General features: G+C 32.8%; 1 protein-coding gene across 1 annotated transcript; it reads left to right on the forward strand.

Annotated features, from left to right (window-relative positions):
- Positions 1–273: 273 nt before the first annotated feature.
- On the forward strand, positions 274–13,457 carry Ahcy (adenosylhomocysteinase). Its single transcript, XM_035352878.2, has 9 exons — positions 274–432; positions 847–1,037; positions 1,524–1,652; positions 3,918–4,017; positions 4,251–4,363; positions 4,455–4,662; positions 6,866–7,071; positions 12,578–12,772; positions 13,280–13,457. Exons 1-9 carry the CDS (start codon positions 405–407, stop codon positions 13,409–13,411), a joined length of 1,302 nt encoding a protein of 433 aa, XP_035208769.1. The 5' UTR covers positions 274–404; the 3' UTR covers positions 13,412–13,457.
- The last annotated feature ends 2,217 nt before the right edge of the window (positions 13,458–15,674 follow it).

Here is a 15,674-nt window from a genome sequence, read left to right on the forward strand (position 1 = left end):
GAATGGGATATTAATCTGCTTGAATCATGACATAGTGTGACATTGTTCGTTTCTCTTATGTGGGTTCAGATACAATGTTGCTCTTTAATTTCAAATACCACTACATATTGACCTTCGAGATATTTAAACCTTGGTCTCCTACGAAGCTCATTATAACTGAATTTCGAAATATGTTTTCACCTGACAAGCGTCATTATCTATGCAAGATATAGATGATGTAACGAACCTCACTATCAAGTTAGCGGTTGGAGATTAAGAGATGAGAGGAGGGAAAGAGAAAAACCGGCAAAGAAGCGGCCATTTCGTTTGCAGACGGTTAGTGTGACACACGTGAGTGAAGTGTAGTCTGCTCTCGTATAGTTTCAGGAATTGGTTTCTAGTCTTTTAGATTTTTATACTTAAATATGAGTGAAAAACCCAAATATAAAGTTGGTAAGTTCCCTGTTTACTGCAACTTTTCCCCTCTCAAAGCTTTTTACTTTTATGTATGAAGCATTTTGAACAGAGGAGGAAAAAATGAATAATTATGTAATGTTTTGTTTAACATTTTAGCCTTTTAAACTGAAGTAAGAACTTGAAAGTTTAAAAAAATTTCGTATTATTAATGCGGTACGAAAATTAACATCTCGCAATATTCAGTTATTAATGTACTATTAAAATTTATACAAAGCTTCATACTTTCTTTGTTTGAAAAATTTTTGAATTCGTATGTTTGTAATCGTAAAGGTTGTAGAAGTACTCAAAAATTTATTTTAAATTTACTTTGTGCATGACTATGCACATTTTATCAGATTAATGAAAATTAAGAAAAGCTGATGAACATTTATGTATTTTCCATTTTTGTAGCTGACATATCTCTGGCCGATTTCGGTCGCAAAGAGATTATTATGGCAGAAAATGAAATGCCTGGTCTTATGGCATTGAGGAAAAAATATGGACCCATCAAACCTCTTAAAGGAGCAAGAATTGCAGGTTGTTTACATATGACTATTCAAACAGCTGTACTTATTGAAACTCTTCTCGAATTAGGAGCAGAAGTAAGCATTACTTAAATATATTTTGCAAATTTGAAGATTTAAAAAAAAAAAAAAAATTGTATTCTTTTTTCTTTCATTTCTGGATCTTCAGTTTGTTAATTAAGATAAGGTATGTAAATAATGACAGTTCAATGTGTTTAATACTGAAAATACAGGATAATGCAAAGATCTTCATTGAAGTGTGCACGTTCTAGGTTTTAAAAGCATGTCATATGATTAGCTCTAAGTGCACAGACATATCAAGTGTTAAGCATTCTCTCCACAAACCAGCACTATTTATTTGGAGATTTTGGCATTTATTGTAAGCTTAAGTTGTAAATATATTTTTTAATTTGTATTCACTACGTTAGCAGTTGGGGGGGGGGAAATCGAACTCAAGTTCAACATTTCAATTCATCTAAATTTTCTTTGTTAAACTTTTTAGTTTATCTTATGTTTTGTTATAGAAATTCAACTGTAATACTAAGCATTATATTTACTTCATAGGTACAATGGTCAAGTTGTAATATATTTTCAACTCAGGATCATGCTGCTGCAGCTATTGCAATGAGGGGAGTGCCTGTTTATGCATGGAAGGGTGAAACAGATGAAGAATATATTTGGTGTATTGAGCAGGTATGTATGATGGCATAATAGGCAATAATTGTGTGATCTGTAAACAAGAAAAAAGAAGTGTTTGATTCTTCTTATGTGTAATTAATGTCTGTTTTCAAAGAAGGCATAGAACTAATTTAATTAAAAGTATTCAACATCTGTGCATATACAGTGGCTCATAATGGTGTTCGTACACTTACAAGTTTCAGTGAAATAATATATTGTAGGAAATGCTGCAGTACTTATGACAGCTTCCAAATGTCTGGGCATAAAGTTCACCGTTTTTTTTTTTTTTTTAAATATCTACATCAATATTCTTCCATTCCTGATTCTAGTTTGGTTTATGTTTTTATGTTCTGTCTTTGCACTCTAACCTGCAATCATGTCCAAATGTACTCTTATTGGATTTTAATGTAGTGAGTAAGGTGTTGTTTTTAGAACTTGTGGACAATTATAGACACACCAAAGGCGAACATTGATGGCCTAGCGCGTAGGATCGTCATCCTGATTAAAAAAAAAAAAAAAAAAAAAAAAGTTGTTTCCAGTACCTAAAATTTGGGAGAATAATTTTAAATTATCTTTTAAAATATTTAAATAAAGAGCCTGGCTCAATATGTCAATAAATGCTAAATTGCCAAATCCTAATGTTGACTTACACCCCCCCGCAAAGGACACTTCCACTGCCATCCTTTGTTGTACCAATCAAGGTCTTGGAATTAAGTTCCTAATTTTTTGTTCTCCATAAAATTATGTGCCCATTGGAACCAAAAAATTCAAATAAGACATGGTTCTTATATGCTTTGGGCATATTTATCATTGATCTTGTGAAGGAAAGAATAAGGTTTCCATCTTTTGCACTTAAAAAAATTTTCTTTGAGCAGAATGCTCTTGTAATCCAGCTGATCTGAGTACTCATCGAACAGTTTCAGGGGAAATCAAAGTAGAAAATTTTTCATTAAATTCTGTAGAAATCTGTACTATGCTCAAATGTAGATGTTTCACAAATTTTCTAACTATAAATGTGATGATGTTGAATTAAGTTTGCTGGATGACATATTCTTACTTCATATTTGACCAAATTTTCTTCTTTAAAATGTTTTATCACCTACTGCACCATAGAATGGGATAAATTTACTAATTTAGCTATGTCTCGGATCTATTTTCCACCCTTGTGATGAAAAATGATCAATCTTTTAGTGATATTTATTGTTTCCTTATGACTGTGACAAATTTTTAAATAAATAATAATGAAGAAAGCAAGCAAGCAAAGAAAATAAAGCTAACTGAATTTTTAAATGTCGTCAAAATTTAAAAAAAGTGTTGGACTATAATTTTATTTATGAGATGTTATGAAAATTGTTTTGGTGTATAATCACTTTTGTGGCATTTTTCAATTTTGGAAGGAAAAAAAAAAAAAGGTCAGTATTAAAAAAAGAAAAGTTTGATTTTGTTCAAAATTGCATGGAGATATGAAAAAAATACTGGGCTTTATATTCAAATTTAATTTTATTTCGGGTTACAGAGCTATTTCTACAAAAAGTTCCAAACACTTTTGGAAGCCACCGTATGTCTTATTTTCAATGTAGTTGCTTACGACTTAAATAAAAATGTTTAATGTCTGTATTATTTCAGTATAAAAGTGCATTTAATTTAATTATTTTATCTGAACTCACTGAGATTTATTATAAATTTTTGCAGCATAAAATTGCCATTTCTCAAGAATAATAAGTTGTTTTTAGTTTAATTTGATTGTCATGAGGTTCCAGCAATTTGTTAGATGTTGCTTTAGGAAGAATTATGAAATTCGTGGGAAATGCATGATTAGATTAGTATTTCTTAAAATTAGTATCAGATATTCTGTTTGAGTTATAAAACTAGCAAAAATATTATAAATTAGGCTATATAGTATTAAGAAATAGAGGGGTGTTTGATTTTTAAATTAGGTGATCAACATTTTATCTTCCTTAGATGTTCTCATAGTTTAGTATCATCGACATTTATTTTAATTGTTTTAATATATGCACAGCATAAGAGTGTACTATAGGCCTAATAAGTAAAGTCTGTTAGTCACTTGCCTATGCCGAACACATTTGTGTTCTAGGCATGATGTGTTCATGCTGCATTAAAATAGCCTTTCAAAGGTTCAATTGGAGACCTCGTGGGTTTTATCCAATTACCTATCCTGCCTGAAGAGTATGTCTGATTTTTTTTCCCCTCCCATTTCAGAATGTGTTTATATGAAATATAACTTGAACTCAACTGTTTCAATCTTTTGTTTATTTACAGACACTTGTTTTTCATGATGGTCAGCCCTTGAACATGATTCTTGATGATGGAGGTGATCTTACTGCACTGGTTCATGAGAAGTATCCTCAGTTTTTACCTGGTAAAAATTATTTTCCATTGTTTTAAGCTGTGTAAAAATGGAGTTCTAATTCTATATCTAGAACATGCAGCAGATGACATTAACTATGACTAATTGTAAAAGTTCTATTGCTGTTTGTTTCTTCTTCAGTTAAGGATTTGCTTTAGTTTTCAAGGCCTGTCTAGAAATTTTGATAGTGTTGAGAATAAATTTTGGGGCTTTAAAATCTGAAAAAAATGTATTTAATATTTTAGGTATCCGTGGCATATCTGAAGAAACCACTACAGGAGTACATGCTTTGTATAAAATGTTGAATGCTGGAAAATTGAAAGTTCCTGCTATAAATGTAAATGATTCCGTTACTAAGGTATGTAAGTTTGACCTATATTTTTTTACAAATCATTTCAAATAAATGTAAATCAAACTGCAAACTCAAGGCATAAAACCTTAATTTTTAGAGCAAATTTGATAATCTGTATGGTTGTCGTGAGTCACTGACTGATGGAATCAAGCGAGCTACAGACATAATGCTTGCTGGTAAAGTATGTGTTGTCGCTGGTTTTGGAGATGTTGGTAAAGGTAGTGCAGCATCTCTGAGAGCATTTGGAGCAAGAGTTATTATTACCGAAATTGATCCAATTAATGCACTGCAGGCTGCCATGGAAGGTAAATATTAAATTGAACAAGCAAATTATGCCTTACATTTGCTGGAATTAGCTATTTTTTAATGTTAATGCCTCAATTAACCCCAATTAAAAATTACCTCAAATTGAAGTAATGTTGTATTTGAATTTCAGATTTTTAAAATTTATGTATAAAAACATTTTATAATTCATTGATAAGTATTTCAAGATTTTTTAATATAATAATATAAAATTTTATAATATCAGTAGGGAGTTTAAAAAGCATAAAGGTGAATCCTTAATTTTATTTATTAAGAGTATTTAAAAGTATAAAATGTGTCTCTTTGTATTAAGGATTAATTTCTTGATATACAGAATGATGAATTAATTTTATAACATTTTTTTGTTTCAGTCATATACATTTGTCTTTCTCTGAGTGCCAGTTCTCATGTTGAAACTAAAATGGTCACTGGGTTTCCACCAAATATATATCTGTAGTTTCCATTTCTGTAAAATTAGTTGGGATTTGTATGTTTTTTCTGTAACTTATTCTATCCCTCAAGGAAGATTCCAGTTTTCATTATGGAAGGAAGCATTAAGGCTAGCAGGAATTTTGATGGTGTAGAAGTGTTAATCCATAATGAATAGGAAATTGGAGGCAAAGACAAATTAAATATTCATTTTTTATTTCAGCAAGCATGTTGCGGCCAGAAACAAGTTGGCAAGTTGGCACGTTAAATGTGCCTATTCTAAAAAGTTTACATTTTAGATAAATTTGCACTAAGATAGAAGGAGCAAACAGACTGCAGTCCTGCTAAGCCAAAGTGCGTTATATTCAGGGTGAAATCTTAATTCAGATTGACTCAGTTTTGGTTCTTAATGCATATTACTATAAAATTACTATTGGCTGCTTGAGTTTTAGTTCCATTTACATCACTAGAATTATGCAAGAGTCATATGACATGAATTAATCTAAAAGTGACGCAGTGCAGAGAGAGGTTACTATTTTCAGAATTGACGAGGAAAATTTACGTTACTAATTTAATCTTTTACATATTCTTTTTCTTACATATATATAGATATAATTTGAAAATTTATTTTCTAAGCATTTTATCATAAGATAGAAATAATTTATTCAATTACTGCATTTTAGTGATGGTTTATATATTTTTATGGAACTGATATGTACTATGAAATATGTTGTCAAGAAAGCTGGTTAATCAAAGTGGTATTATGCATGTTTAAAAGTATTCTTGCAAAATTTTTTTTACAGTATTATAATTATCATAAAGAATTAATTATTGAAGTTCACTGTTTACTGCAGAAATGGTTTATTTTTGTGTACATGCTGAAAGAATTTTTGAATTGTGACACTTTCATGTATCAATTGACTTACATTCGCCTATTTACTTCAACATTTCTTTCACCAGTTATAGTCAAATGACCAGCATCATGTTTCTAAGTTCAGAAATCAGTATCCTCAGGTTTTCTTATCTGTTAACCTGATCTTGTCTTTGTTTAGTTTGTTAGAATATCCTTAAAATTGTTACAATTTATAATGTAATTTCTATTTAAGATATTTGTAATGCTTATGTCTTTCTGATGCGATACCAAATGTCTGATTGTTCCAACTTTTAAATCAAACTTGAAATTTTTAAGTAATTAAAACATTTAAAATAAAGTACAGTACTTTATTTTATCATCCTTAGAGCATTATAGAACCAAAAACAGTAGTACTGTAGTTTGGTCCCTTAAATTCCATACATTTATTAAAATTTAAAGTAATACAAATTAAGGCCAAGAGTAACCACTATTTAAATTGGACTAATCTTCACATCCCCCCCCTTTTTTTTTTCACATTCATACATATTCAGAACAAGTCTAATAGTTGTAGCTATCCTGTTGTAGTTGAGTATTATATTTGTAAAATAACTCAGTAAAGGGTAGTAAAATATAGTTTTAAAGTGTACATTCCACTAAATACTGTTGAAAAAGGAACTAGAAATTAAAAGAATTAATGTTTTATACATAGTAATCTGCAGAGCCATGCCTCAAAATAAGTTATAAAATACTAGAATGCATAAATAAAACCAAAATATAAACCCATTCAAGGAAAATACTATAAATGCAGGATAAATATGAGTACTTGAAAATTTTGAGATTTTTTTCTTTTTTTTAACTAGTGTATGTTGAAATAGCTTTGATTTTTATTCATAGTACATTAATAATTTTATGGTTTAATATAGGTTATGAAGTAACTACGTTGGAAGAAGCCTGTAAAAGTGCTCAAGTATTTGTCACTACTACTGGATGCAGAGATATTATAAGAGGAGAACATTTTATGGCAATGAGAAATGATTCAATTGTCTGTAATATTGGACATTTTGATATTGAAATTGATGTCAAGTGGCTTGAAGTTAATGCTGTGGAGAAAGTTAACATAAAGCCTCAAGTATGTTTTGTGCTTTATTTTACATTCATGTATAAATTAAGTAATGGAAAATTCTCACATTACATTTTACTTATTTTTATTAAAAATTTTATGCAAACATGTTTGATAGTTTTTGATTATCTGTACCTCTAATAGAATGTCATGAAAAAGTATTGATAAAGGCAATATGTCACCAAAGTAGTTGCAGTAACCCCTCGTTATTGCCAAAAAGTATTTGTGTGACAACTGAATTATGTGCATAGCATGTTTCTGTTTTGGAAGTTGTACAGATGCTGATTTTATGTTATTATGTTTTTTAAAGTGCAAACACATCATTGTGTACATTCAGAGAACAAAAATGCAGAAAAGCATTTCTCAAAAAAGGTGATGTTTTATTAACGATGTTCCTTCCTTTTTTAAAATTTTAACAATTGCACTTATATGTAATTCTTAATTTCTGTTTTTAAAATTGCTATTGCCTTTTACGCATTAACTTTCTGAAAAATCAGTCACCATTGAGTTTATGAATGCTCTTCAAAGTTGGCAATGAGTTTGCAACTTTTGTGTGGGGGGGGGTGCACATAATTGGAGAAAATACCACATATTTTTATTTATTAAGAATATTTGACCAGAAAATTCTTAAAGTAGAGATTTAATAATTCTTCTTCCATGTATAATTGTAAAGTTTCTTTTAAGTGTGTTTCTTTTTTCATGTAAAGTTGCAGATAAAACCTGATATTCACTTACTTTATTAACAATTTTCTGTACTTTGGCATTATAACTCTTAAAACAGGAGAATTTCACATGCAAAAGATATAATTCTCAATTAGAAACTGGACTGGAAAGGCAGACATCCACTGCTGTAGCCCTTTTCCCAAATAAACCTCCCTTAACATCAGTAAATATTATGTGAACATTAAAGAACCATGAAAAAGGCCAGCGAATCCAGAACGTGTCCTTTGTCTTATGTTTATATAATCAAGATCCAAATGTATAGTTCTAGTTATAGTAGAAGGTTAAATCCACATGTATCGCAAATCCTATCGAAATGTAACGTTATCTTGTTCTAAAAATGTTAGTTTCCAAAACTCTGACACGAATACAGGATGGGTAAGGGCTAATGAGAAAATGTTCTTTCTGATATTCTAGCTGGAAAAATGGGTGCAGCATGTCCCTTGTAACAGTCAGCATGAAAGGGTTGAGATTTCTTTTTTAAATATATCTCTCATGAATTATGGGATAAAGTTGTTGTAGTGTTTAAAATTTATTGGTTAATTTTTATTAAAATCAATTTTTTTTACTGACGTTTAGTTTCAAATTCGGGCTATTGATTTAAATGCTTTGAAATTGGGGAATTAATAAAAATTCATTTTGCTTTTAGCTGGTTATGGAGTCTGTTTCCATTTTATTATTTCATTTTGTAAAGCATTATACTCGTATCATTCTGATTTGTAAATAAAAATATACTTACAGAAGTATTTAATTATAGGTGCGGCAGCGAAACAGCCAGTTTGGCAATCCTGGAAATAACAAATTATGTTAGAAATTGGAAAATGGGATTGGTGCCATCTGAATAACAAACCTTTGTCATTGACCCTGATATCCGTGTTAAGTTGAGATGGGGTTGTGGGCCAGTGAACAGGACACTTTTCCTGTGAAGCCGTTGCAAAAGCTATGAGAGCTATGTGGCCACACAGCTTGTATTTCATGTTCATTGCAGTGTCTTATGTCATGCTATCAAATTGTACATACACAGCATTGAAATGTGTGATATGATGAGAAAGATTGTCTGAAGTGCAGTAAGCGTGTGCACACCCAAGAACATTGTAAAAGTGGAAGAAGCCTTCAGCCGAAGTTCCAGGTGTTGTGCATACAAGCATGTGCTGCTACTTGTCATGTTGAATTGTAGCATACCGCAAATATTGCACAAGAACCTGCAATACCAGCTACACAAAATGCAGGTAGTCCAAAAATTTAATGCAGATAACCTCCCAAAGAGACTATGCTTTTGCTGGGAATTGTTGGAACTTGTGAATGACAACTCAGGTCTGTGACAATCGGGCTTTGTTAACGAGCAAAGTTTTAGATACTGGTCATGTGGCAATACTGAAATGCCTCATGAAAAGCAATTTCATAGTCAGAAAATGGTAGTGGTGTAGCATACCATCATTTGGAATCATGAGACGTTATTTTTTTTTTGGGGACGATTGCAGCAATGCCACTACTGGGAATATAAAAAACATTATGCTCACATGTTGAACTATTTTCTAGTGTGACAGCTTGGTGATAGTCCTGAAAAACGCTACGCAACAAAACTGAAGAATATCGCGTATACCACATGTGAACTACATACCTACCTTACCTTTCAGCAAAAAGACTCGTCCTGCCTACGTCACGCGCATGCGGAGTGACATGAAGAACGGATCCTTGTATTAGCTTGCGGTCTAAAGTAAGTGTTGTCAGGATGTTTTCAAAACAAGAACAACGATGTTGGATAAAAATTGAATGTGCCAGAGGTCGTACAGCACGACAGTGTCATCAAGGGCTTCAAGAGGCTTGCGGGGAATCTGCATTGCCTTACAGAATCATAGCAAGATGGGTGAAAGCATTCAGTGAAGGACGCGAAAACATGGCAGACATGCTGCGGCCAGGTCGTCCGAGTGTCAGCGATGCAGTCGTGCAAGTTGTTGCCACACTAATGGACAGTGATCGGCACCAAACGATTCGTCGATGCAGACGTGCAAGCTGTTGTCGCACTAGTGGACAGTGATCGCCACCAAACGATTCGTCAGCTGGCCGTACAAACAGGATTAGCGCATACGACTGTGCTGCACATTCTGAAGGAACGCCTGTCCATGAGAAAAATTGCTTCACGATGGGTTCCACATCAATTGATGGAAATGCAGAAATGGCTACGTTACGATGCTGCCCAAACCCACCTGGAGTGCTATGAGCACGAAGGAGATGCTTTTTGACGGCGTATCATTACGCTGGATAAGACTTGGGCCCAATCGTACCAGCCAGAACTGAAACGCCAATCAAACGAATGGCGTCATCACGGATCACCACGACGTTCGAAATTTCATCAGAACCCCAGCAATGTGAATGTCTGTCAGGGTGTCATCCTAACGCATACCGTTCCCCCACAGCAGACCGTCCCTGCGCAGTATTACTGCTCATTTTTGGAGCACAATCTCCGACCAGCTTTGAGGAAAAAAACGGCGACACTTTCTGCAGAACGCTCCTCTCATTTTGCATGACAATGTTCGGCCGCATGCAGGGCAAGCTGTGACTGATTTGTTCAAGCAATGGGGCTGGGAAGTGCTTTACCATCCAACCCTCGTTCCAACCCTCGTATTTTGTTCCTTGACATGTTTGTGCAAGTTGTTCGTAAACATTCCTCACAAATTGCAAGTATTATACGCTCATTTTTTATTTCTTTTATATCGCTGTGAATAAATTTGTATTGCTGGTGAAGGTTTCAAAATTGTCCATTTTACTGACGTACCTGTTAGCCACGGGCTTTATGAATAGCTATAAAAGCATTGTTATTGAAAAAGGAGAAGTGTCAAGTCTGAGCAATAAAATCCAGTAGGTTTGAATATTTAAATTGTATCATCCTAATGCAGGCTGCTAAAGAGAATGACTGTGTAGTTAAGCTGCGTACTTATAAAATATATGGGAAGTGATTATCTAGAAACATCCATATAGGTTTGAAGCTGCTTATGTTCTTTGTGGATATCTTCTGCAGAACCACTTGTGAAATATTTCATATGTTCAGCTATTGTAAAATTTAATTTATTAGTTGCAAGAGCAGTCACCATACATTCTAGATTTTGCTGTTGTCACAAAGACCTGCTTTGATAGGATTTGGTGAGGGAAGAGGCTAGTTGTATGGATCTGAAGATCTCATAAAATATTAGGCATAAATAAATTTTTTGAAAACAGTTTAATCCTCCAATAAGAAAGGGCTATATTAGGATGTAGTAAGCTGGCACCTCTTTTTGCAAGGAAGTCCACTTGTTGATTGCCACAATGACCAGGCACCCACTGGAGAATGATTTGTTTCCCCTTTAAAGTGAGATTTCTCAGGAATATTGCTGATATTGCAAAGTTTCGGGTGTTTTTGAGCTAACTGATTGTATGGCTGCGTGAGAATCTGAGAAAATGACTGCCTTTGCAAACTTGTAATGGATAGCTAATAATTGCTTTAGGGCTGTACATATGGCTACTATTTCATTAAAGGAGATACCAATGTATCCTGCAGGGGTATATATTATAAAGATTTGAAAACTCACCAACATCAACATTAAGATGACAGTCAAACTGAGAACCATCAGTAAAAATGTGCAGCCACTCCATAGGCGGATATCTAGCCACAATGGTCTCCAAAGCGAGCCATTTCAAAATGCTTGGTACAATATCTTTTTCTGTGGATGGTTTCCACTAGATCTGTCTTTACTTCGACATTAATCACCTCTAAAGGGCTTCCAGTTGTCAAGAGTGATTGTATGTTACCTGGAATTTATTTCCTGTCAACAGTAGCATCACATCGATAGCTCCTGTAATCAAGCGAAAAGCTTGGTTTTGCATCACTTCAAGTTTATGAACCACTGATTGTGGAACAGTGATGAGAGCTTCACAACAATACATCAGTAAAGGCAGGATATACCGTATTTGCCGGCGTATAAGTCGCATCCCCTTTTTTATAAAAATTTTTAAAGGCTAAAACTTTATTACTGATTGTTATAATGAATTTAGTGTATTTTAAATATAAAGTAATATTTTCTGCAAATAACCAATCTATCTGGGAAATATAATACAGTGCACGGTAATACTTTCTGCAACTATCCAATCTGGGAAAGAACAACTTTTAATCTTTTTCATCAAAACCCAGACACTCATCTCCAGAGCTCAATGAAGAGTTGCTTGAAACCTCTTCTGAATCACTTTAAATCAATAAGAAATCGCATAACTCCGAATAGAGGAAATTTCTAGAAATGAATGTAATCAAAAACTGAGTATCAATGTATAAGTCGCACCCCGTTTTTCAGACTTGCTTTCAAAGAAAAAATGTGTGTGTTATTTGCCGGCAAATGCGGTAAGTATTAAATGTAATGTTAAGAGTGGATCAAGTGCACCCCCAGATACATTCTCCTAAACACTTAAGAATACTAAGTCTATTTGGAACACATTCAGTAAGCTGCTCAACATTAAGCTTCCAACTTAATTTATTGTAAAAAAATACAGTATTCCAAATTTGTATTTAATAAATTTTTAATATTCTCTCCTTCGGTTAACCTGTTTAGTGACATAACATCACTAAACAAATATGTTTTATACTTCTGTATTTGAAATACTTTTCCAACTTGTAGTAAAATTTGTAGGTTGTCATGCTCGCAGTGTAACAATGATCAGATAATTAGTGTAAATTATGTGTTCTATACTTTTCATAAAGTACTAGCTTGAAAAATATGAGCCACTGGTTTTCATTACATCAGAATAAACCTATGTTCTTTATTTTCAGGTTGACAGGTATAAGCTTCCAAATGGAAATCACATAATTCTGTTAGCTGAAGGTAGACTTGTAAATCTAGGCTGTGCTACTGGCCACCCTAGTTTTGTTATGAGTAATTCATTTACTAACCAAGTTATGGCACAAATAGAACTATGGACAAAGCCTGACAATTATAAAGTTGGTGTATATTTCCTTCCTAAAAAGGTAATATTATTTTTAACTATTTAAAAAAATTTCCATAGATTTCTGTCTTATGTGAAATTGCTTTTATATTTTCATGTTGATCTTTCTGTAAAATGGCATTCAAATTTAAATCATTGAAAAGTGGTTGCATTCAAGAAAAGGGAGATTATATTTGAATTTTTGAGATAGATTTTATTTTCTCTATGCAGCCTAAATTTAGGAACAATTCAGTTTTTAATAATAATAAATCAGTTTAGATTCATGTTTGTATCTATCCTTTCAACTGTATTTTCCCCCTGTTTTACATATCTAATTGTGTGCTAATATTAATATAACTTTTTCTAGATATTTAATTGATTCATAAATGTTTTTAATGTATGGAAAATTATAAAATGTTTTAAAAATATTTTGGCACTTATTACATAGATGCCGTATTTATAATCGAAAGAATATGAACATGAAATTTTTACAATTTATGAAAAATTTCTTTTTGTAGTCTCTATTTCAATCTCTTTTTTACCCCCACAGCTTGATGAAGAAGTTGCAGCTTTGCATCTGGATCATCTAGGAGTCAAGTTAACCAAATTAACTGATAGTCAAGCTGCTTATTTATCTCTGAATAAAGATGGTCCTTTTAAACCTGACCATTATAGATATTAGAACTAGTACTGAAAATGTTGAGGAAATAAAAAATATTTTTGCTAAATATGGAATTATGTGAAGTTTACTATACAAATTAAAGCTATGTGTTTCCAGTCAACAGATGTAACATTTTGCCATAAAATTTAAATATACTGATAAATGGTGTTAAACATTTTATGTAAAAACACAAAAAAATGAAAGCCATTTTTCCAAAACCTTGACATTATTTCATGAGCAATATATTTTCTCAGTTCTTCAAAAAGCAGACAAGCAACTAACATATGAAAGTAGGCAAGAAACCATCTGCTAAATGTATGATCGTAGTAAAACTAATTTAAAATTTTGCAGAACAATTTCATTCTATTTCTTTATAATCATAAACAGTGTAGACTATTTTTCGCTAAAATGTTCATAATCCCTTAATTTCAAAGTTAGAAATAGTAAAAAACATTTGAAATGAAACTTTTTTTTTTTTTTTTTTTGTAAGCATAAAGTTATTTGTAGCAAGGAATTGAAGGGCTATCTTTACAGGAAGTATTACTTCGGGGGAACTTTCAAAAGATTGCATTTACTTTCCATACGAGGGAAAACATGTTGTAGTCGGTGTGTTCTACCAGTAAACAAAACTGTGCATTTCATGATTTTAATTAGTGTACCAAGGATATTGAAAGCTCCTGAAAAGTTTGATTCCTCAGCAGAAGCATCATTGTTAATGAGAGATACAGCTTTCGTATAATAACTACAAAGAAAACTCGACAGTTATTGAATGAATTATTGCTTTTTGGAGCACTAATCCTGAACTGAAGCCATAATGTTGTTTTAGTAATGTATTTGAAAGTAAATATATTGTAAAACTTAATTTCAGCAGGGGCATTGATGAAATAATTCATTAAATAACTCATTAACAATTCATTAAAGATAAGGAAAAAAGATTTTGCAAAAGATGCCTTAAAAATTTAATTGATTTAACGTGACTTTACGTTGCTATTTCCATATTAAGTGTTTTATTTTTTATTAGGATATTTGTATATGTACGTATCCAAATGATCAGAAGGTTGTTGATGCGTGTTTCTTGATCTATTGCACCAAGATATTTTACTGTACATTTATTTACAATTTATTTACAAGTCGTATGCCACCTGGCATGTTTACAAGCGTTATGCCTCCTGGCATGTACATGATAGACATATTCTGCCACCTGGCATGTGAATTGATACATCATATTAGTTTTCTGCCACCTGACAGATACGATGCAATTACCTCAATTAGCGGTAATACGCCCGACATTTTGGCGTGTCCGCTTCCCTTACGTTCTGTAACGGAACTTTTTGTGCGGTGCGCCCTCTGGGCACAAATCACCGAGGAGGCCAAAACATCCTCCCCCCCGATGAATCACATTCATCTTAATACAATCTTCAATATATGCAAACAAGTAAATGAAAAATATAGAAACTGAAAACATACAAGAACCTTCCAAAAAGTATAAAATTACATGTTACACTTACCAATCTTCTAGCAAAACGTCTTATATCTTACTATATTGAAACGTTAACTATGAGGGTTAAACTAGAACAAACAAAATTATTAGTACAATAAGAAATAAAAAAATAATAAAACATATTCAATGTAAACCAAACACTTAAGTTAATGTTCTTCAAGTGGTAAAAGGCACAATTTGGTAATAGGACGTTTAATGTCCTCGTGCACAGTTTTTAGTCTAACCACTCGGACATTATTATCTCTTCCAGGAAACACTTCTATTACTCTCCCGAGTTTCCAACGTAATGAAGGCATATTATCTTCTTTAATGAGAACCAAGTCATTTAGGCGAATATTTCTGCTAGGCTGTCTCCATTTGCTACGCTGCTGTAGTTGGCACAGGTACTCTTTAGACCACCGCTTCCAAAACCCTTGGAACATCTGCTGTGTTAGTTGCCATCTTTGCAATGGAGACACTCGTACTTCGGTTAAATCTTGTTCCGGAACAGCTGTCAAAGAAGTCCCTATAATAAAGTGTCCAGGAGTCAAAGCTGTCATATCATTGGGATCACTGGAGACTGGTGTTATTGGCCTCGAATTTAAGCATGCTTCAATTTGTGCAATTAGAGTTAGAAACTCTTCATAAGTCAAAATTTGAGTTCCAACACATTTCTTTAGATGCAGCTTCATAGATCTAACAGCTGCCTCCCATATACCGCCGTGATGTGGAGCAGCTGGCGGGTTGAATATCCACCTTATGTTTTCATTTGCTAACCACCTTTGAAATTCTGAGGTTGACTGG

This window comes from Stegodyphus dumicola, chromosome 1 (assembly GCF_044657685.1).
Source record: "Stegodyphus dumicola isolate Sdum_Otavi_A_Nest chromosome 1, ASM4465768v1".
Classification (NCBI taxonomy): Eukaryota; Metazoa; Arthropoda; class Arachnida; order Araneae; family Eresidae; genus Stegodyphus; species Stegodyphus dumicola.